At 61.6% G+C, this 24,184-nt stretch overlaps 1 protein-coding gene across 1 annotated transcript in view; it reads right to left on the bottom strand.

Annotated features, from left to right (window-relative positions):
• The window catches only part of L1CAM (L1 cell adhesion molecule), a 118,339-nt gene that overhangs the window by 5,555 nt on the left and 88,600 nt on the right, over positions 1-24,184 (bottom strand). The window contains exons 17-25 of the mRNA XM_075579514.1: positions 23,697-23,894; positions 22,727-22,797; positions 21,483-21,705; positions 20,879-20,994; positions 19,784-19,976; positions 17,979-18,101; positions 17,388-17,567; positions 14,042-14,161; positions 2,080-2,241 (exon numbers count right to left, since the gene is read on the bottom strand). Of these exons, the coding sequence (XP_075435629.1) occupies positions 2,080-2,241; positions 14,042-14,161; positions 17,388-17,567; positions 17,979-18,101; positions 19,784-19,976; positions 20,879-20,994; positions 21,483-21,705; positions 22,727-22,797; positions 23,697-23,894 (1,386 nt within the window). The remainder of the gene's footprint in view (positions 1-2,079; positions 2,242-14,041; positions 14,162-17,387; positions 17,568-17,978; positions 18,102-19,783; positions 19,977-20,878; positions 20,995-21,482; positions 21,706-22,726; positions 22,798-23,696; positions 23,895-24,184) is intronic.

Below are 24,184 nucleotides of genomic sequence, written 5' to 3'. Positions count from 1 at the left end.
GGGGTTAGGGAGAGGGTTAGGAGAGAGGGGGTTAGGGAGAGAGGGGGTTAGGGAGAGGGGGTTAGGGAGAAGGGGTTAGGGAGAGGGGATTAGGGAGAGAAGGGGTTAGGAGAGAGGAGGTTAGGGAGAGAGGGGTTAGGAGAGGGGTTAGGGAGAGAGGGGGTTAGGGAGAGGGGATTAGGGAGAGAAGGGGTTAGGGAGAGAGGGGGTTAGGGAGAGAGGGGGTTAGGGAGAGAGGAGGTTAGGGAGAGAGGGGGTTAGGGAGAGAGGGGGTTAGGGAGAGAGGGGGTTTAGGGAGAGAGGGGGTTAGGGAGAGAGGGGGTTAGGGAGAGGGGGTTAGGGAGAGAGGGGTTAGGAGAAGGGGTTAGGGAGAGGGATTAGGGAGAGAGGGGTTAGGGAGAGAGGGGGTTAGGGAGAGAGGGGGTTAGGAGAGAGGAGGTTAGGAGAGAGGAGGTTAGGGAGAGAGGGGGTTAGGGAGAGAGGGGGTTAGGGAGAGAGGGGGTTTAGGGAGAGAGGGGGTTAGGGAGAGAGGGGTAGGGAGAGAGGGTTAGGGAGAGAGGGGGTTAGGGAGTGAGGGGGTTAGGGAGAGAGGGGGTTAGGAGAAGGGGTTAGGGAGAGAGGGGGTTAGGGAGAGAGGGGGTTAGGGAGAGAGGGGGTTAGGGAGAAGGGGGGTTAGGGAGAGGGGGTTAGGGAGAGAGGGGGGTTAGGGTGAAGGGGTTAGGGAGAGGGGATTAGGGAGAGAAGGGGTTAGGGAGAGGGGGGTTAGGAGAGAGGGGTTAGGGAGAGAGGAGGTTAGGGAGAGAGGAGGTTAGGGAGAGAGGGGTAGGGAGGGGGTTAGGGAGGAGGGGGTTAGGGAGAGAGGGGGTTAGGGAGAGAGGGGGTTAGGGAGAGAGGGGGTTAGGAGAGAGGGTTAGGGAGAGAGGGGGTTAGGGAGTGAGGGGGTTAGGGAGAGAGGGGGTTAGGGAGAAGGGGTTAGGAGAGAGGGGGTTAGGGAGAGAGAGGGTTAGGGAGAGAGGGGGTTAGGAGAGAGGGGGTTAGGGAGAAGGGGTTAGGAGAGAGGGAGTTAGGGAGAGAGGAGGTTAGGGAGAGAGGCAAAGTGATCCTCGTCGCTAGAACCTCTCCAACATGCACAGGACACGCAACACGAGTTACATCGGATTCCAGCTCCGGGCGGAGTACACGTGACCGCACACGCGTGACCACACACAACACGTGTCAATACTCTTGTGCTGCTTCTGGCATCACTGAGATTTGGGAGGAGAAATACTAATCTTTAAAGGCGCACTCCAGCCCGACGAACCTCCATTTTATTTCTACCGGATCAGAACTAGGGGTTTTAGTTTTACTGGGCCGCACTATTTCCAGCTCTGGAGACCCCCAGTTCCTGAGATACGCACCGGTGATCTTACCGGGATTACTTCCTGCTTTTTAAGGGGGGATTTAAATGGCCGTCCAATGGGAAGCCACAACTGATGGTGTTGCTGCGAACTATTGGCCTGAGATTTGGCAGCCATTTTGTTTCCCCTGAAGGAGATTTAAACTCGACAACTTCACAGGTAAATATCTTCGGACCTGAGGGATTCCCAGAAGTACAAATAGTGGCGTTTGGCTCAAGGGGAACAGAAGAACTGTCCCTTTAAATATTTAAAGCGGATATCACCTCCGAACCACACAGAGTGCTACACGCGTGTCACCGCGTGTCACAGCATGTCACCGGCAGCCCGCCTCCCCCGGTGCAAGAGATACACGTGTATCACCGTGCGAATATAAGATAGGAGTGGGGGGGGGGGGCACTCTGGGTTTTGGGGGGGGGGGGGGGGCGAGAGTATAAGATAGGAGTGGGGGAGCACTCTGGGTTTGGGGGGGGGTGAGAGTATAAGATAGGAGTGGGGGGGCACTCTGGGTTTGGGGGGGGTGAGAGTATAAGATAGGAGTGGGGGGGGGCACTCTGGGTTTGGGGGGGTGAGAGTATAAGATAGGAGTGGGGGGGGTGAGAGTATAAGATAGAAGTGGGGGAGGGGCACTCTGGGTTTGGGGGGGGGGTGAGAGTATAAGATAGGAGTGGGGGGGGGCGCTCACCAATCCCCGAGGTCAGCACCATTTTATTCCAGATGTCCACGTCCTGCGAGTGGTTCAGCGCCATCAGACGGATAAAATACGGGGTCCCGGGTGCGAGGGTCCCCACGTAATACTGGGAGTCAGTGGAGTTCACCAAGCCGTATACCTGCCACGAATCCTCACCTGGGGAGGAGACAGAGACAGGGTCAGAGGCCACGCTGGGGAGGGGCAGGGTACCACGGCTGTTCTACTCATTCATCTGAAGTGCCACGGCTTTATAAACATGGAGTATTCTAGAAGGACGCCCGTTATTTGTATAGCAGAATACCCCGATGTTTAACAAACGTGGAATGGTTGTTATATGTCAGACAGTGCCACGGTGAGCCGGCGTGGGTGCCACGGTGAGCCGGCGTGGGTGCCACGGTGAGCCGGCGTGGCGCACTGTGGAAATTGCACTAACCCCAGGTTAGCCCCGGCCCGGGATATAAGCGGTTAATCTGAAGCACCCTTAGTGAGACCGGGCAGTAAAGGGGGTCGAGCACTGGGTGAGTACTCCGGGGTAATGCGGAGGGGTGGGGGGCTGCTACATTCCAGCACTGAACGTGTTACAAGGGACTAGTGTGTGAGAGGCCTGTGCCAATGTCCCGCCCCCCCCCAGCACCCAGTGTATGAGCCCGGCGCCCCCCAGCACCCAGTGTATGTGCCCCCCCCCCCAGCACCCAGTGTATGTGCCCCCCCCAGCACCCAGTGTATGTGCCCCCCCCCCCCAGCACCCAGTGTATGTGCCCGCACCCCCCCAGCACCCAGCCGTATGAGCCCGGCGCACCCCCAGCACCCAGTGTATGTGCCCCCCCCCAGCACCCAGTGTATGAGCCCGGCGCCCCCCCAGCACCCAGTGTATGTGCCCCCCCCCCCCCCCAGCACCCAGTGTATGAGCCCGGCGCCCCCCCAGCACCCAGTGTATGAGCCCACCCACCCAGCACCCCAGTGTATGAGCCCGGTGCCCCCCCAGCACCCAGTGTATGTGCCCGGTGCCCCCCCAGCACCCAGTGTATGAGCCCGGTGCCCCCCCAGCACCCAGTGTATGTGCCCGGCGCCCCCCCCCCCAGCACCCTGTGTATGTGCCCGCCCCCCCCCAGCACCCAGTGTATGTGCCCGGCGCCCCCCCCCCCAGCACCCTGTTTATGTGCCCGCCCCCCCCCCCAGCACCCAGTGTATGTGCCCGGTGCCCCCCCAGCACCCAGTGTATGTGCTCGGTGCCCCCCCCAGCACCCAGGGTATGTGCCCGGTGACCCCCCAGCACCCAGTGTATGTGCCCGCACCCCGAAGCACCCAGTATATGAGCCTGGTACCCCCCCCAGCACACAGTGTATGTGCCCGCACCCCGAAGCACCCAGTGTATGAGCCCGGCGCCCCCCCCAGCACCCAGTGTATGTGCCTGCACCCCCCCAGCACCCAGTGTGTGTGCCCCCCCCCCAGCACCCAGTGTATGTGCCTGCACCCCCCCAGCACCCAGTGTATGAGCCCGGCGCCCCCCCCCAGCACCCAGTGTATGTGCCCGTGCCCCCCCCAGCACCCAGTGTAATGTGCCCGCACCCCGAAGCACCCAGTGTATGAGCCCGGCGCCCCCCCCCCCCCAGGCACCCAGTGTATGTACCCCCCCCAGCACCCAGTGTATGAGCCCGGCGCCCCCCCCCCAGCACCCAGTGTATGTGCCCGCCCCCCCCAGCACCCAGTGTATGTGCCCGCCCCCCCCCCAGCACCCAGTGTATGTGCCCGCCCCCCCCCCCCAGCAACCCAGTGTATGTGCCTGCCCCAGCACCCAGTGTATGTGCCCCCCCCAGCACCCAGTGTATGAGCCCGGCGTCCCCCCAGCACCCAGTGTATGTGCCCGCCCCCCAGCACCCAGTGTATGTGGCCCCCCCCCCAGCACCCAATGTATGAGCCCGGCGCCCCAGCACCCAGCGTATGTTCCCGGTGCCCCCCCAGCACACAGTGTACAGTATGTGCCCGCCCCCCCCCAGCACCCAGTGTATGTGCCCGGCGCCCCCCCCCCAGCACCCAGTGTATGAGCCCGGTGCCCCCCCAGCACCCAGTGTAATGAGCCCGGCGCCCCCCCAGCACACAGTGTATGAGCCCGGCGCCCCCCCAGCACACAGTGTATGAGCCCGGTGCCCCCCCAGCACACAGTGTATGAGCCCGGCGCCCCCCCCCAGCACCCAGTGGTATGTGCCCGGGGCCCCCCAGCACCCAGTGTATGAGCCCGGCGCCCCCCCAGCACCAGTGTATGTTCCCGCCCCCCCTAGCACCCAGTGTATGTGCCCGCCCCCCCCAGCACACAGTGTACCAGTATGTGCCCGCACCCCCAGCACCCAGCGTACAGTATGTGCCCGCACCCCCCAGCACCCAGCGTACAGTATGTGCCCGCCCCCCCCAGCACCCAGTGTACAGTATGTGCCCGCACCCCCCCAGCACCCAGCGTACAGTATGTGCCCGCCCCCCCAGCACCCAGCGTACAGTATGTGCCCGCCCCCCCCAGCACCCAGCGTACAGTATGTGCCCGCACCCCCCCAGCACCCAGCGTACAGTATGTGCCCGCACCCCCAGCACCCAGCGTACAGTATGTGCCCGCCCCCCCAGCACACAGTGTACAGTATGTGCCCGCCCCCCCCCAGCACCAAGTGTACAGTATGTGCCCGCCCCCCCAGCACCCAGCGTACAGTATGTGCCCGCCCCCCCCAGCACCCAGCGTACAGTATGTGCCCGCACCCCCCAGCACACAGTGTACAGTATGGTGCCCGCCCCCCCCGCACCCAGTGTACAGTATGTGCCCGCACCCCCCAGCACCCAGCGTACAGTATGTGCCCGGTACCCCCCCAGCACCCAGCGTACAGTATGTGCCCGCACCCCCCAGCACACAGTGTACAGTATGTGCCCGCACCCCCCAGCACACAGTGTACAGTATGTGCCCGGTACCCCCCCAGCACCCAGCGTACAGTATGTGCCCGCACCCCCCAGCACCCAGCGTACAGTATGTGCCCGCACCCCCCCAGCACACAGTGTACAGTATGTGCCCGCACCCCCCAGCACACAGTGTACAGTATGTGCCCGGTACCCCCCCAGCACCCAGCGTACAGTATGTGCCCGGTACCCCCCAGCACCCAGCGTACAGTATGTGCCCGCCCCCCCAGCACCCAGCGTACAGTATGTGCCCGGTACCCCCCCAGCACCCAGCGTACAGTATGTGCCCGCACCCCCCAGCACCCAGCGTACAGTATGTGCCCGCACCCCCCAGCACACAGCGTACAGTATGTGCCCGCACCCCCCAGCACACAGTGTACAGTATGTGCCCGTCCCAGCACCCAGCGTACAGTATGTGCCCGCCCCCCCCCAGCACCTAGCGTACAGTATGTGCCCGCCCCACCCAGCACCCAGCGTACAGTATGTGCCCGCACCCCCCAGCACCTAGCGTACAGTATGTGCCCGCACCCCCCAGCACCCAGCGTACAGTATGAGCCCGCCCGCCCCAGCACACAGTGTACAGTATGTGCCCGCCCCCCCCAGCACCCAGCGTACAGTATGTGCCCGGTACCCCCCCAGCACCCAGCGTACAGTATGTGCCCGGTACCCCCCCAGCACACGGTGTACAGTATGTGCCCGCACCCCCCAGCACACAGTGTACAGTATGTGCCCGCACCCCCCAGCACCCAGCGTACAGTATGTGCCCGCACCCCCCCAGCACACAGTGTACAGTATGTGCCCGCACCCCCCAGCACACAGTGTACAGTATGTGCCCGCCCCCCCCAGCACCCAGCGTACAGTATGTGCCCGCCCCCCCAGCACCCAGCGTACAGTATGTGCCCGCCCCCCCCAGCACCCAGCGTACAGTATGTGCCCGCCCCCCCCAGCACCCAGCGTACAGTATGTGCCCGCACCCCCCAGCACACAGTGTACAGTATGTGCCCGCCCCCCCCCCAGCACCCAGCGTACAGTATGTGCCCGCACCCCCCAGCACACAGTGTACAGTATGTGCCCGCACCCCCCAGCACCCAGCGTACAGTATGTGCCCGCACCCCCCAGCACACAGTGTACAGTATGTGCCCGCCCAGCACCCAGCGTACAGTATGTGCCCGCCCCCCCCCAGCACCCAGCGTACAGTATGTGCCCGCCCCCCCCAGCACCCAGCGTACAGTATGTGCCCGCACCCCCCAGCACACAGTGTACAGTATGTGCCCGCCCCCCCCAGCACCCAGCGTACAGTATGTGCCCGCACCCCCCAGCACACAGTGTACAGTATGTGCCCGCACCCCCCAGCACCCAGCGTACAGTATGTGCCCGCACCCCCCAGCACACATTGTACAGTATGTGCCCGCACCCCCCAGCACACATTGTACAGTATGTGCCCGCACCCCCCCAGCACCCAGCGTACAGTATGTGCCCGCACCCCCCAGCACACAGTGTACAGTATGTGCCCGCCCCCCCCAGCACCCAGCGTACAGTATGTGCCCGCACCCCCCAGCACCCAGCGTACAGTATGTGCCCGCACCCCCCAGCACACAGTGTACAGTATGTGCCCGCCCCTCCCAGCACCCAGCACACAGTGTACAGTATGTGCCCGCACCCCCCAGCACCCAGCGTACAGTATGTGCCCGCACCCCCCAGCACACATTGTACAGTATGTGCCCGCACCCCCCAGCACACAGTGTACAGTATGTGCCCGCCCCCCCCAGCACCCAGCGTACAGTATGTGCCCGCACCCCCCCAGCACACATTGTACAGTATGTGCCCACACCCCCCAGCACCCAGTGTACAGTATGTGCCCGCACCCCCCAGCACCCAGCGTACAGTATGTGCCCGCACCCCCCAGCACACAGTGTACAGTATGTGCCCGCACCCCCCAGCACCCAGCGTACAGTATGTGCCCGCACCCCCCAGCACCCAGCGTACAGTATGTGCCCGCCCCCCCCAGCACCCAGCACCCAGCGTACAGTATGTGCCCGCACCCCCCAGCACCCAGCGTACAGTATGTGCCCGCCCCCCCCAGCACCCAGCGTACAGTATGTGCCCGCCCCCCCCAGCACCCAGCGTACAGTATGTGCCCGCACCCCCCAGCACACAGTGTACAGTATGTGCCCGGTACCCCCAGCACCCAGCGTACAGTATGTGCCCGGTACCCCCCCAGCACCCAGCGTACAGTATGTGCCCGCACCCCCCAGCACACAGTGTACAGTATGTGCCCGCACCCCCCAGCACCCAGCGTACAGTATGTGCCCGCACCCCCCAGCACCCAGCGTACAGTATGTGCCCGCACCCCCCAGCACCCAGCGTACAGTATGTGCCCGCCCCCCCCAGCACCCAGTGTACAGTATGTGCCCGCACCCCCCAGCACACAGTGTACAGTATGTGCCCGCACCCCCCAGCACCCAGCGTACAGTATGTGCCCGCCCCCCCCAGCACCCAGCGTACAGTATGTGCCCGCCCCCCCCAGCACACATTGTACAGTATGTGCCCGCCCCCCCCAGCACCCAGCGTACAGTATGTGCCCGCCCCCCCCAGCACCCAGCGTACAGTATGTGCCCGCCCCCCCCAGCACCCAGCGTACAGTATGTGCCCGCCCCCCCCAGCACCCAGTGTACAGTATGTGCCCGCACCCCCCAGCACCCAGCGTACAGTATGTGCCCGCCCCCCCCAGCACCCAGCGTACAGTATGTGCCCGCCCCCCCAGCACACATTGTACAGTATGTGCCCGCCCCCCCCAGCACCCAGCGTACAGTATGTGCCCGCCCCCCCCAGCACCCAGCGTACAGTATGTGCCCGCCCCCCCCAGCACCCAGTGTACAGTATGTGCCCGCACCCCCCAGCACCCAGCGTACAGTATGTGCCCGCCCCCCCCAGCACCCAGCGTACAGTATGTGCCCGCACCCCCCAGCACACAGCGTACAGTATGTGCCCGCACCCCCCAGCACACAGTGTACAGTATGTGCCCGCACCCCCCAGCACACAGTGTACAGTATGTGCCCGCACCCCCCAGCACACAGTGTACAGTATGTGCCCGCACCCCCCCCAGCACCCAGCGTACAGTATGTGCCCGCACCCCCCAGCACCCAGCGTACAGTATGTGCCCGCACCCCCCAGCACACAGCGTACAGTATGTGCCCGCACCCCCCAGCACACAGTGTACAGTATGTGCCCGCACCCCCCAGCACACAGTGTACAGTATGTGCCCGCACCCCCCAGCACACAGTGTACAGTATGTGCCCGCACCCCCCAGCACCCAGCGTACAGTATGTGCCCGCACCCCCCCAGCACACAGTGTACAGTATGTGCCCGCCCCCCCAGCACACAGTGTACAGTATGTGCCCGCACCCTCCCCCAGCACCCAGCGTACAGTATGTGCCCGCACCCCCCCCCAGCACCCAGCGTACAGTATGTGCCCGCACCCCCCCCAGCACCCAGCGTACAGTATGTGCCCGCACCCCCCAGCACCCAGCGTACAGTATGTGCCCGCACCCCCCAGCACACAGTGTACAGTATGTGCCCGCACCCCCCCAGCACACAGTGTACAGTATGTGCCCGCACCCCCCAGCACACAGTGTACAGTATGTGCCCGCACCCCCCAGCACACAGTGTACAGTATGTGCCCGCACCCCCCAGCACACAGTGTACAGTATGTGCCCGCACCCCCCAGCACACAGTGTACAGTATGTGCCCGCACCCCCCCCAGCACCCAGCGTACAGTATGTGCCCGCACCCCCCAGCAGACAGTGTACAGTATGTGCCCGCACCCCCCAGCACACAGTGTACAGTATGTGCCCGCACCCCCCCAGCACCCAGCGTACAGTATGTGCCCGCCCCCCCCAGCACCCAGTGTACAGTATGTGCCCGCCCCCCCCAGCACACAGTGTACAGTATGTGCCCGCCCCTCCCAGCACACAGTGTACAGTATGTGCCCGCCCCCCCCAGCACACAGTGTACAGTATGTGCCCGCCCCCCCCAGCACACAGTGTACAGTATGTGCCCGCCCCCCCCAGCACACAGTGTACAGTATGTGCCCGCCCCCCCCAGCACACAGTGTACAGTATGTGCCCGCACCCCCCCAGCACACAGTGTACAGTATGTGCCCGCCCCTCCCAGCACCCAGCGTACAGTATGTGCCCGCACCCCCCCAGCACACAGTGTACAGTATGTGCCCGCACCCCCCAGCACCCAGCGTACAGTATGTGCCCGCACCCCCCCAGCACACAGTGTACAGTATGTGCCCGCACCCCCCAGCACCCAGCGTACAGTATGTGCCCGCACCCCCCCAGCACACAGTGTACAGTATGTGCCCGCACCCCCCCAGCACACAGTGTACAGTATGTGCCCGCCCCCCCCAGCACACAGTGTACAGTATGTGCCCGCCCCCCCCCAGCACCCAGCGTACAGTATGTGCCCGCACCCCCCCCAGCACACAGTGTACAGTATGTGCCCGCACCCCCCAGCACCCAGTGTACAGTATGTGCCCGCCCCCCCAGCACCCAGCGTACAGTATGTGCCCGCACCCCCCCAGCACACAGTGTACAGTATGTGCCCGCACCCCCCCCCAGCACACAGTGTACAGTATGTGCCCGCACCCCCCAGCACCCAGTGTACAGTATGTGCCCACCCCCCCAGCACCCAGCGTACAGTATGTGCCCGCACCCCCCCAGCACCCAGCGTACAGTATGTGCCCGCACCCCCCAGCACACAGTGTACAGTATGTGCCCGCACCCCCCAGCACACAGTGTACAGTATGTGCCCGCCCCTCCCAGCACCCAGCGTACAGTATGTGCCCGCACCCCCCCAGCACACAGTGTACAGTATGTGCCCGCACCCCCCAGCACCCAGCGTACAGTATGTGCCCGCCCCCCCCAGCACCCAGTGTACAGTATGTGCCCGCCCCCCCAGCACCCAGCGTACAGTATGTGCCCGCACCCCCCAGCACACAGTGTACAGTATGTGCCCGCACCCCCCAGCACACAGTGTACAGTATGTGCCCGCACCCCCCAGCACACAGTGTACAGTATGTGCCCGCACCCCCCAGCACCCAGCGTACAGTATGTGCCCGCACCCCCCCAGCACACAGTGTACAGTATGTGCCCGCACCCCCCCAGCACACAGTGTACAGTATGTGCCCGCACCCCCCAGCACCCAGCGTACAGTATGTGCCCGCACCCCCCAGCACACAGTGTACAGTATGTGCCCGCACCCCCCCAGCACACAGTGTACAGTATGTGCCCGCACCCCCCAGCACCCAGCGTACAGTATGTGCCCGCACCCCCCAGCACACAGTGTACAGTATGTGCCCGCACCTCCCAGCACACAGTGTACAGTATGTGCCCGCACCCCCCAGCACACAGTGTACAGTATGTGCCCGCACCCCCCAGCACACAGTGTACAGTATGTGCCCGCACCCCCCAGCACACAGTGTACAGTATGTGCCCGCACCCCCTCCCAGCACCCAGCGTACAGTATGTGCCCACACCCCCCAGCACACAGTGTACAGTATGTGCCCGCCCCTCCCAGCACACAGTGTACAGTATGTGCCCGCACCCCCCAGCACACAGTGTACAGTATGTGCCCGCCCCTCCCAGCACACAGTGTACAGTATGTGCCCGGTACCCCCCCAGCACACAGTGTACAGTATGTGCCCGCACCCCCCAGCACACAGTGTACAGTATGTGCCCGCACCCCCCAGCACACAGTGTACAGTATGTGCCCGGTACCCCCCCAGCACCCAGCGTACAGTATGTGCCCGCCCCCTCCCAGCACCCAGCGTACAGTATGTGCCCGCACCCCCCAGCACCCAGCGTACAGTATGTGCCCGCACCCCCCAGCACCCAGCGTACAGTATGTGCCCGCACCCCCCAGCACCCAGCGTACAGTATGTGCCCGGTACCCCCCAGCACACAGTGTACAGTATGTGCCCGCACCCCCCAGCACACAGTGTACAGTATGTGCCCGCACCCCCCAGCACCCAGCGTACAGTATGTGCCCGGTACCCCCCAGCACCCAGCGTACAGTATGTGCCCGCACCCCCCAGCACACAGCGTACAGTATGTGCCCGACCCCCCCCAGCACACAGCGTACAGTATGTGCCCGCACCCCCCAGCACACAGTGTACAGTAGGTGCCCGCACCCCCCAGCACACAGTGTACAGTATGTGCCCGCCCCCCCCAGCACACAGTGTACAGTATGTGCCCGGTGCCCCCCCCCAGCACACAGCGTACAGTATGTGCCCGGTGCCCCCCCCAGCACCCAGCGTACAGTAGGTGCCCGCACCCCCCAGCACCCAGCGTACAGTATGTGCCCGCACCCCCCAGCACCCAGCGTACAATATGTGCCCGCACCCCCCAGCACACAGTGTACAGTATGTGCCCGCACCCCCCAGCACACAGTGTACAGTATGTGCCCGCACCCCCCAGCACACAGTGTACAGTATGTGCCCGCACCCCCCAGCACCCAGCGTACAGTATGTGCCCGCACCCCCCCAGCACACAGTGTACAGTATGTGCCCGCACCCCCCAGCACCCAGCGTACAGTATGTGCCCGCACCCCCCAGCACACAGTGTACAGTATGTGCCCGCACCCCCTAGCACCCAGCGTACAGTATGTGCCCGCACCCCCCAGCACCCAGTGTACAGTATGTGCCCGGTACCCCCCCAGCACCCAGCGTACAGTATGTGCCTGCACCCCCCAGCACACAGTGTACAGTATGTGCCCGCACCCCCCAGCACACAGCGTACAGTATGTGCCCGCACCCCCCAGCACACAGTGTACAGTATGTGCCCGCACCCCCCAGCACCCAGCGTACAGTATGTGCCCGCACCCCCCAGCACACAGTGTACAGTATGTGCCCGCCCCCCCAGCACACAGCGTACAGTATGTGCCCGCACCCCCCAGCACACAGTGTACAGTATGTGCCCGCCCCCCCAGCACACAGCGTACAGTATGTGCCCGCACCCCCCCAGCACCCAGCGTACAGTATGTGCCCGCCCCCCCAGCACACAGTGTACAGTATGTGCCCGCACCCCCCCAGCACCCAGAGTACAGTATGTGCCCGCACCCCCCCAGCACACAGTGTACAGTATGTGCCCGCCCCCCCAGCACCCAGCGTACAGTATGTGCCCGCACCCCCCCAGCACACAGTGTACAGTATGTGCCCGCACCCCCCAGCACACAGTGTACAGTATGTGCCCGCCCCCCCAGCACCCAGCGTACAGTATGTGCCCGCCCCCCCCAGCACACAGTGTACAGTATGTGCCCGCACCCCCCAGCACACAGTGTACAGTATGTGCCCGCCCCCCCAGCACACAGTGTACAGTATGTGCCCGCACCCCCCAGCACACAGTGTACAGTATGTGCCCGCACCCCCCAGCACACAGTGTACAGTATGTGCCCGCACCCCCCCAGCACACAGTGTACAGTATGTGCCCGCACCCCCCAGCACACAGCGTACAGTATGTGCCCGCCCCCCCCAGCACCCAGTGTACAGTATGTGCCCGCACCCCCCAGCACACAGTGTACAGTATGTGCCCGCACCCCCCAGCACCCAGCGTACAGTATGTGCCCCCCCCAGCACACAGTGTACAGTATGTGCCCGCACCCCCCAGCACCCAGCGTACAGTATGTGCCCGCACCCCCCAGCACCCAGCGTACAGTATGTGCCCGCACCCCCCAGCACCCAGCGTACAGTATGTGCCCCCCCCAGCACACAGTGTACAGTATGTGCCCGCACCCCCCAGCACCCAGCGTACAGTATGTGCCCGCACCCCCCAGCACACAGTGTACAGTATGTGCCCGCCCCCCCCAGCACCCAGCGTACAGTATGTGCCCGCACCCCCCAGCACACAGTGTACAGTATGTGCCCGCACCCCCCCAGCACCCAGCGTACAGTATGTGCCCGCACCCCCCAGCACACAGTGTACAGTATGTGCCCGCCCCCAGCACACAGTGTACAGTATGTGCCCGCACCCCCCAGCACACAGTGTACAGTATGTGCCCGCACCCCCCAGCACACAGTGTACAGTATGTGCCCGCCCCCCCCAGCACACAGTGTACAGTATGTGCCCGCCCCCCCCAGCACCCAGCGTACAGTATGTGCCCGCACCCCCCCAGCACACAGTGTACAGTATGTGCCCGCACCCCCCAGCACACAGTGTACAGTATGTGCCCGCACCCCCCAGCACACAGTGTACAGTATGTGCCCGCCCCCCCCAGCACCCAGCGTACAGTATGTGCCCGCCCCCCCCAGCACAGTGTACAGTATGTGCCCGCACCCCCCAGCACACAGTGTACAGTATGTGCCCGCACCCCCCAGCACACAGTGTACAGTATGTGCCCGCCCCCCCAGCACCCAGCGTACAGTATGTGCCCGCACCCCCCAGCACCCAGCGTACAGTATGTGCCCGCACCCCCCAGCACCCAGCGTACAGTATGTGCCCGCACCCCCCAGCACACAGTGTACAGTATGTGCCCGCACCCCCCAGCACACAGCGTACAGTATGTGCCCGCACCCCCCAGCACACAGTGTACAGTATGTGCCCGCACCCCCCAGCACACAGTGTACAGTATGTGCCCGCACCCCCCAGCACCCAGCGTACAGTATGTGCCCGGTACCCCCCCAGCACCCAGCGTACAGTATGTGCCCGCCCCCAGCACACAGTGTACAGTATGTGCCCGCACCCCCCAGCACACAGTGTACAGTATGTGCCCGCACCCCCCCAGCACCCAGCGTACAGTATGTGCCCGCCCCCAGCACACAGTGTACAGTATGTGCCCGCACCCCCCAGCACACAGTGTACAGTATGTGCCCGCACCCCCCCAGCACCCAGCGTACAGTATGTGCCCGCACCCCCCAGCACCCAGCGTACAGTATGTGCCCGCACCCCCCAGCACACAGTGTACAGTATGTGCCCGCACCCCCCCAGCACCCAGCGTACAGTATGTGCCCGGTACCACTCACTGCTCTTGTTCTTGATTTGGACTTTGAGCTCCACGTTCCTCTGGCCCTCCAGCTGGACCCAGTTCAGGAGGACAAAGTTGTGCCCGGTGTGAACGGTGATATTCAGAACCGGCGGAAACTCTGCCAAGAAGAGAACGTGTTAGAGGAGACGTGACTGCCCCAGTCTCACTGCACACGCCACGGAGACGTGACTGCCCCAGTCTCACTGCACACGCCACGGAGACGTGACTGCCCCAGTCTCACTGCACACGCCACAGAGACGTGACTGCCCCAGTCTCACTGCACACGCCACAGAGACGTGACTGCCCCAGTCTCACTGCACACGCCCCAGAGACGTGACTGCCCCAGTCTCACTGCACACGCCACAGAGACGTGACTGCCCCAGTCTCACTGCACAAGCCACGGAAACGTGACTGCCCCAGTCTCACTGCACACGCCACAGAGACGTGACTGCCCCAATTTCACAGCACACGCCACAGAGACGTGACTGCCCCAGTCTCACTGCACACGCCACGGAGACGTGACTGCCCCAGTCTCACTGCACACGCCACAGAGACGTGACTGCCCCAGTCTCACTGCACACGCCACAGAGACGTGACTGCCCCAGTCTCACTGCACACGCCACAGAGACGTGACTGCCCCAGTCTCACTGCACACGCCACAGAGACGTGACTGCCCCAGTCTCACTGCACACGCCACAGAGACGTGACTGCCCCAGTCTCACTGCACACGCCACAGAGACGTGACTGCCCCAGTCTCACTGCACACGCCACGGAGACGTGACTGCCCCAGTCTCACTGCACAAGCCACGGAAACGTGACTGCCCCAGTCTCACTGCACACGCCACAGAGACGTGACTGCCCCAATTTCACAGCACACGCCACAGAGACGTGACTGCCCCAGTCTCACTGCACACGCCACAGAGACGTGACTGCCCCAGTCTCACTGCACACGCCACAGAGACGTGACTGCCCCAGTCTCACTGCACACGCCACAGAGACGTGACTGCCCCAGTCTCACTGCACACGCCACAGAGACGTGACTGCCCCAGTCTCACTGCACACGCCACGGAAACGTGACTCCCCCAGTCTCACTGCACACGCCACAGAGACGTGACTGCCCCAGTCTCACTGCACAAGCCACGGAAACCTGACTCCCCCAGTCTCACTGCACACGCCACGGAGACGTGACTGCCCCAGTCTCACTGCACACGCCACGGAGACGTGACTGCCCCAGTCTCACTGCACACGCCACGGAGACGTGACTGCCCCAGTCTCACTGCACACGCCACAGAGACGTGACTGCCCCAGTCTCACTGCACACGCCACAGAGACGTGACCGCCCCAGTCTCACTGCACACGCCACAGAGACGTGACTGCCCCAGTCTCACTGCACACGCCACGGAGACGTGACTGCCCCAGTCTCACTGCACAAGCCACGGAGACGTGACTGCCCCAGTCTCACTGCACACGCCACAGAGACGTGACTGCCCCAGTCTCACTGTACACGCCACAGAGACGTGACTGCCCCAGTCTCACTGCACACGCCACAGAGACGTGACTGCCCCAATTTCACAGCACACGCCACGGAGACGTGACTGCCCCAGTCTCACTGCACACGCCACAGAGACGTGACTGCCCCAGTCTCACTGCACACGCCACAGAGACGTGACTGCCCCAGTCTCACTGCACACGCCACGGAGACGTGACTGCCCCAGTCTCACTGCACACGCCACAGAGACGTAACTGCCCCAGTCTCACTGCACACGCCACAGAGACGTGACTGCCCCAGTCTCACTGCACACGCCACAGAGACGTGACTGCCCCAGTCTCACTGCACACGCAACAGAGACGTGACTGCCCCAGTCTCACTGCACACGCCACGGAGACGTGACTGCCCCAGTCTCACTGCACACGCCACAGAGACGTGACTGCCCCAGTTTCACTGCACACGCCACAGAGACGTGACTGCCCCAGTCTCACTGCACACGCCACAGAGACGTGACTGCCCCAGTCTCACTGCACACGCAACAGAGACGTGACTGCCCCAGTCTCACTGCACACGCCACGGAGACGTGACTGCCCCAGTCTCACTGCACACGCCACGGAGACGTGACTGCCCCAGTCTCACTGCACACGCCACAGAGACGTAACTGCCCCAGTCTCACTGCACACGCCACAGAGACGTGACTGCCCCAGTCTCACTGCACACGCCACAGAGACGTGACTGCCCCAGTTTCACTGCACACGCCACAGAGACGTGACTGCCCCAGTCTCACTGCACACGCCACAGAGACGTGACTGCCCCAGTCTCACTGCACACGCAACAGAGACGTGACTGCCCCAGTCTCACTGCACACGCCACGGAGACGTGACTGCCCCAGTCTCACTGCACACGCCACGGAGACGTGACTGCCCCAGTCTCACTGCACACGCCACAGAGACGTGACTGCCCCAGTCTCACTGCACACGCCACAGAGACGTGACTGCCCCAGTCTCACTGCACACGCCACAGAGACGTGACTGCCCCAATTTCACTGCACACGCCACAGAGACGTGACTGCCCCAGTCTCACTGCACACGCCACGGAAACGTGACTGCCCCAGTCTCACTGCACACGCCACGGACAAGTGACTGCCCCAGTCTCACTGCACACGCCACGGAGACGTGACTGCCCCAGTCTCACTGCACACGCCACAGAGACGTGACTGCCCCAGTCTCACAGCACACGCCACGGAGACGTGACTGCCCCAGTCTCACTGCACACGCCACGGAGACGTGACTGCCCCAGTCTCACTGCACACGCCACTGACCGAAACAAAACGTGCAGCTTCTACTTTCTCACCGAACATGAAGATATCGCCCTCCTCACACGCGGCCCAGAGAGTCAAAGCCAGGGGCGGCCAACAGGTCAGGTTTTCAGGATATCCCTGCTTCAGCACAGGTGGTGCAGTCATGCGAGTGAGCCACCTGTGATATCCTGAAAACCTGGCCTGTTGGTATCCTTTGAGGACTGCTGTTGGCCACCCATCAGTGTGGGCCCCAAGGAGCCACACGTGGGCCACTCGGGGGCCACACCTCACTGGGATTATAATGAATGTTTCCTGTGATGGTGGCATTTGTTCCAAACCATGGAGCTGACATTTCCATCATGTCCTCGAAGCAACCGCCCTGCGTGTCCACAGACAGAGACACTTTCCCTCCCTGTGCCTCGGGCACTAACATTAGATTGCTAGCTCTGCAGCGCAGGACCCGAAATAAAACGTTCTATGTTCTAAGCTACAGAAGCACAAAACAGCGCCCGGCGGAAGGTGTAACCCCTCCCCCCCCCCCCCCCCCAGCCTCACCGGACTCCTCCAGCGTGCTGCCCTCCACTATCGCCGGTGACCCCTGACCCACGGAGGTCTGCGCTCGGACGTGGAACCTGTACGTGTCCTTGGAGCTGATATTCCTCAGGGTCCAGTTCTGCTGGACGGGGTCATTGATGGGTTCGATGACGGTCACCATGCTGGTGTGCGTCTTGTTCACTGGGGGGGGGGGGGGGGGGGGGGCGCGGGGCGAGAGGAAGCAGAAAAGGGGGCAAGTCAGTTACCGGGAGCTGCAACAAAGCGAGAGCGCTCAGCCATGAAACCTCTTCTCTACAAGCGCCTTTACGTCTGCACATCAGGCGCGCCGAATCGTTTCTTGCAGAAGCGCAAAGTAAATCTGCCACGCTGGCAGTGGAGGGGTTACCAATCCGTGGTCACTATATGTGGAACCTACAATCTGACTTTATTTTAGGGACCCCCCCTTCAGTATTAGAATATTAATATTGTGGGACCGTAGGTGCTGTAAACATCGTATAATTATTTATAACGCTAGACCCACAGCTGCGCCCCCAAATGTAGCGTCCCCGAGGCTCCTATCACCGCGCACGGCCTGGAACGGGCGCCACTCACCCAGCTGGTACTGAATGATGTATCCGGTCAGGATTCCGTTTGGACTCTCAGGAGCGCCCCAGAGCAGCGTCAGAGACGTGTCCGACTGGCGCTCCAGGCGCAAGAACGCGGGCGAGCTGGGCACTGCAGGGAACACCGGGGAGGGGTGAGAGATAGCCGTGTGCTATACAGAGACGCGGTGAGAGATAGCCGTGTACTATACAGAGACGCGGTGAGAGATAGCCGTGTGCTATACAGAGACGCGGTGAGAGATATCCGTGTACTATACAGAGACGCGGTGAGAGATAGCCGTGTACTATACAGAGACGCGGTGAGAGATAGCCGTGTGCTATACAGAGACGTGGTGAGAGATAGCCGTGTACTATACAGTGACGCGGTGAGAGATAGCCGTGTGCTATACAGAGACGTGGTGAGAGATATCCGTGTACTATACAGAGACGCGGTGAGAGATAGCCGTGTACTATACAGAGACGCGGTGAGAGATAGCCGTGTGCTATACAGAGACGCGGTGTGAGATAGCCGTGTAATATAAAGAGACGCGGTGAGAGATAGCCGTGTACTATACAGAGACGCGGTGAGAGATAGCCGTGTACTATACAGAGACGCGGTGAGAGATAGCCGTGTGCTATACAGAGACGCGGTGAGAGATAGCCGTGTACTATACAGTGACGCGGTGAGAGATAGCCGTGTACTATACAGTGGCGCAGTGAGAGATAGCCGTGTACTATACAGAGACGCGGTGAGAGATAGCCGTGTACTATACAGTGACGCGGTGAGAGATAGCCGTGTACTATACAGAGACGCGGTGAGAGATAGCCGTGTACTATACAGTGGCGCAGTGAGAGATAGCCGTGTACTATACAGTAACGCGGTGAGAGATAGCCGTGTACTATACAGAGACGCAGTGAGAGATAGCCGTGTACTATACAGAGACGCAGTGAGGGATAGCCGTGTACTATACAGAGACGCGGTGAGAGATAGCCGTGTACTATACAGAGACGTGGTGAGAGATAGCCGTGTACTATACAGTGACGCAGTGAGAGATAGCCGTGTACTATACAGTAACGCGGTGAGAGATAGCCGTGTACTATACAGAGACGCGGTGAGAGATAGCCGTGTACTATACAGTGATGCAGTGAGAGATAGCTGTGTACTATACAGTGACGCAGTGAGAGATAGCCGTGTACTATACAGAGACGCGGTGAGAGATAGCCGTGTATTATACAGAGACGTGGTGAGAGATAGCCGTGTACTATACAGTAACGCGGTGAGAGATAGCCGTGTACTATACAGAAACGCGGTGAGAGATAGCCGTGTACTATACAGTGACGCAGTGAGAGATAGCCGTGTACTATACAGTGACGCGGTGAGAGATAGCCGTGTACTGTACAGTGACGCGGTGAGAGATAGCCGTGTACTATACAGTGACGCAGTGAGAGATAGCCGTGTACTATACAGAGACGCGGTGAGAGATAGCCGTGTACTATACAGAGACGCAGTGAGAGATAGCCGTGTACTATACAGTGACGCGGTGAGAGATAGCCGTGTACTATACAGTGACGCAGTGAGAGATAGCCGTGTACTATACAGAGACGCGGTGAGAGATAGCCGTGTACTATACAGTAACGCGGTGAGAGATAGCCCTGTACTATACAGAGACGCGGTGAGAGATAGCCGTGTACTATACAGAGACGCGGTGAGAGATAGCCGTGTACTATACAGAGACGCGGTGAGAGATAGCCGTGTACTATACAGTGACAGATGGCTCTCTGCCCGGCACCCACCCGGTGCCCATGTAATCTCACCTCCCTCGGGCGTGCGGAACACGATCGGGGCGCTGTCCGGCCCGTCCCCCTTGCCGTTGAAGACGCGGGCGCTCAGGGAGTAGTTGCTGTACGGTGCCAGGCCGGTGATCACCGCGTGGCTCCCGTCACCGTGCACCGTGTGCTTGTTGGGTGGGTGGTGCCCGGGGCTGCCATGGGGCATGTAATAATACACCTGGGGGCAGGGGGTCAGAGGTCAGCACGAGAGCTCCTCAGCTTCGCTGTGTAACCCCTTCCCTGCCAGAGCGTCGCCGTGTAACCCCTTCCCTGCCAGAGCACCGCTGTGTAACCCCTTCCCTGCCAGAGCGTCGCTGTGTAACCCCTGCCCTGCCAGAGCGTCGCTGTGTAACCCCTTCCCTGCCAGAGCATCGCTGTGTAACCCCTTCCCTGCCAGAGTGTCGCTGGATAACCCCTTCCCTGCCAGAGCGTGGCTGTGCAACCCCTTCCCTGCCAGAGCGTCGCGGTGTAACCCCTTCCCTGCCAGAGCGTCACTGTGTAACCCCTTCCCTGCAGAGCGTCGCTGTGTAACCCCTTCCCTGCCAGAGCGTCTCTGTGTAACCCCTTCCCTGCCAGAGCGTCGCTGTGTAACCCCCTCCCTGCCTGAGCGTCTCTGTGTAACCGCTTCCCTGCCAGAGCGTCTCTGTGTAACCCCTTCTCTGCCAGAGCGTCGCCGGGCAACCCCTGCCCTGCCAGAGCATCGACGTGTAACCCCTTCCCTCCCAGAGCGTCGCTGTGTAACCGCTTCCCTGCCAGAGCGTCGCTGTGTAACCCCTTCCCTGCCAGAGCGTCGCTGTGTAACCCCTTCCCTGCCAGAGCGTCTCTGTGTAACCCCTTCCCTGCCAGAGCGTCGCCGTGTAACCCCTTCCCTCCCAGAGCGTCGCTGTGTAACCCCTTCCCTGCCAGAGCGTCGCTGTGTAACCCCTTCCCTGCCATAGCATCGCTGTGTAACCCCTTCCCTGCCAGAGCGTCGCTGTGTAACCCCTTCCCTGCCAGAGCGTCGCTGTGTAACCCCTTCCCTGCCAGAGCGTCGCTGTGTAACCCCTTCCCTGCCTTGCAGTGTGATTGGCATATACTCACGTTGTACCCCCTGACGTGGCCCCTCACCCCCTTCTTCTGCACAGGGGACCACACCACCTTGATTGTGTTCCTGTTCAAAAATTCCACCCCAACATTTTCGGGGTACACAGTGGGAACTGCAAGTGAGAAAAACAGCCAACACCTTAACCCTTCACTGCCCGGAGGGGAACAGGATAAGAGAAGGAAAGACTCGTGTGCACAGAGCAAACATTTCCAACTCGCACCGAAAATACTCAAATGTGTGGGATTTACATCAGCAAGCGCGCCAAATTAAGTCAATTAACCCTTTAGCTGCATTACTCTGCATGGTACCGCAACTGCTCCCCGCACAGGGGTATCGCACCCCCCTTCACCCCACCCCCCTGTGAGGGGTATCGCACCGCCCCCAACGCGCGAGGGGTATCGTGGGTTAGCGACGCAGTTCTGCAATGTATGGTGTGTCCGGCTCTGCGGGGGCGGAGTGAGAAGACGCGGGACCTGGGACCGGATTAATGGGACGCTCCATCACAAGGGGTCAGTGCTGCAGAAGGAGGAGGAGAGGGAGGTGGTGTGGCGCTGCTGCCCCATAACCCAGGTCAGCCTGACCCCCCCCGCTCACACTCACCATCCTCCCCAGAGTAGCCGGTGACAGATTTGGGCTCGGGAGCCTCTCCCAGGTCGTTGGCAGACTGGACCTTGATCTCGTAGGGCACAAAAGTCTCAGTTTCCTCCACCAGGACAGGGGGGCTGCTGACCTCTTCTGTCTGCCACTTGTCCCCCAGACCCTGCCTCCTCCACTTCACAATGTACCTGAACCCAGGCCCGTTCCAATCTATGCCTCGGAGGGGCTGCCAGGAAGAGGATGGGAAAGTCACACGGCCAATATATACTGACCCACAGAGCTCACAGTCTCATTATCTGGTGTCCGAGCACTCAGACCCAAAGTGCTTGGCACGCTAGCGACATTATGTAAGAAATTCTATCCGCTTCCCAGCGATGGGGCGTAGCGGGAAAGGTTATAATCACAGCGGGTGCCCAGTCAGATCGCTGAAAGGTTTGGGGGTTTCACTTTAGCGATGTGACAGTTAGGCAAGGAGACTTCCTTATATGAAAGAGGCTTCAGTGCACATCTGCGTCGCCCCAAAGGCGGACAGCCGAAGGGCAGCTAACGGGTGTGAGCCGTTTGCTTATGTTAAAGCTTCTGTATTTCTATCTGAAACTCACCAGCACTTTATCCCCTATACCACATTTTCCAACTCTATCTGCCCATGAAATGTCTGTGAACTGACTTTATGACCCTGTTCTGTTAATGTACCCAGGTGTTGTTATAACTCTGTGCCCAGGACATACGTGAGAACGAGAGGTAACTCTCACTGTGTTACTTCCTGGTAACACATTTTTATAAATAAATAAATTAAAATTCATACAATATGTCAGATACACAAAAACATCTTTAGCCCTTGTACAGAAATACACGTGGAACAGCACATGCCAACGTATGTAACCATCTGTGTGTAAGAAGGGCTCGCAGAGAACAAGGTCAGGAAGAAGGGACACGTCACAAGGGAGGAGTCACGAGAGGCCACCTAAAGAAGCCCGTGCAAGAACTTGATGTGGATACCGCACGTCTGTAAGTAACCTGCAGAATAAAGAGCGCGCCTATCTGCAGCGCGGGACTGCTGGAGTTTCTGTATCTCATACCGTACGTCTGTAACCTGCAGAATAAAGAGCGCGCCTATCTGCAGCGCGGGACTGCTGGAGTTTCTGTATCTCATACCGTACGCCTGTAACCTGCAGAATAAAGAGCGCGCCTATCTGCAGCGCGGGACTGCTGGAGTTTCTGTATCTCTGTCGCACGCATGCGCTTACCTTCCAGGAGATGTACATGTTGCCCGGGTCAGTGCCCTCCCCTTTCACTTCGCTGGGGTTTCTTTTAGGCGCTGAAATACAAATGTGCTCATTAAACGGAGGTAACCGACAGTGCTCGCTCAACCAGGGACTGGAGGGGGACAGGCTGGGCGTCCCTGTGACAAGAGGGGGGGACATGCTATGTGTCTCCCTGGGACAAAGGGTCAAGCTGTGTTTGTCCCTGTGAGAAGAGAGGGACAGGCTGGGCATCACTGGGACTAGAGGGGGGACACACGCTGCACGTCCCTGGAATGAGAGGGGGGGACAGGCTGGGCATCCCAGGAACTAAAGGGGGAACGTCCCTGAGACTAGAGGGGGGGGGGACAGACTGGACATTCCCATATCCAGAGGCAGGACAGGCTGGGTGTCCCTGGGACTAGAGGGAGAGGACAGGATGGACGTACCTGGGATGAGGGGGGGGGGGGGCGGGAGACGGGGGACGACTCAGGATGGACGTACCTGGGATGAGGGGGGGGGGGGAGACGGGGGACGACTCAGGATGGACGTCCCTGGGATGAGGGGGGGACAGGATGGACGTCCCTGGGATGAGGGGGGGACAGGATAGACGTCCCTGGGATGAGGGGGGGTACAGGATGGACGTCCCTGGGATGAGGGGGGGACAGGATGGACGTCCCTGGGATGAGGGGGGGACAGGATGGACGTCCCTGAGATGAGGGGGGGTACAGGATGGACGTCCCTGGGATGAGGGAGGGTACAGGATGGACGTCCCTGGGATGAGGGGGGGTACAGGATGGACGTCCCTGGGATGAGGGGGGGACAGGATGGACGTCCCTGGGATGAGGGGGGGTACAGGATGGACGTCGCTGGGATGAGGGGGGGACAGGATGGGCATCCCTATACCCGGAGGCAGGACAGGCTGGGGGTCCCTGTGCCTCTCTGAGCCCCCCAGTAATCAGTGCTCTGGCATTACCAGCTTTCGCTGTCTTGAAGCGATCTGACGGTTTGCTGCCGTTACTCTGTCCGATCTCGTTCCTGGCGATGACCCGGAATTGGTAGTTGACGTAGGGAGAGAGCTCCAGCTTGGCAGATGCGTGTTCCCCATCCACCCGCGTCAACTCTTGCCACGTCCCTGGCTCAAAGCTGTCCTCCTCAAACTCTATAATGAACTCTGCGGGGGAGGGGACACACGAGGGTCACACACCCCAGCGCACCATTAACTCTTACAGCGCTGGAGTGAGAGGGGCAGAAATACACCGCTTGCTCAATGAACCACTGCCCTGCAGAGCTTGCAATCGAATTACTTTGTATTAATAAAAAGACTTCCCAAGCTCCCCTCGGGTTGGCTCCTGGCTTTAAAATGTGGGGCTCCCACTTCAGAGGCCAGCAATTGAACTCCAAGGCGCCGCAGAGCACCGGGTTGTAGGCCCCTCTGGCAGTGAAGGGGTTCAACCAACATGT

Source organism: Ascaphus truei, chromosome 21, assembly GCF_040206685.1.
Source record: "Ascaphus truei isolate aAscTru1 chromosome 21, aAscTru1.hap1, whole genome shotgun sequence".
Classification (NCBI taxonomy): Eukaryota; Metazoa; Chordata; class Amphibia; order Anura; family Ascaphidae; genus Ascaphus; species Ascaphus truei.
This window is presented reverse-complemented; position numbering and strand designations above follow the sequence as displayed.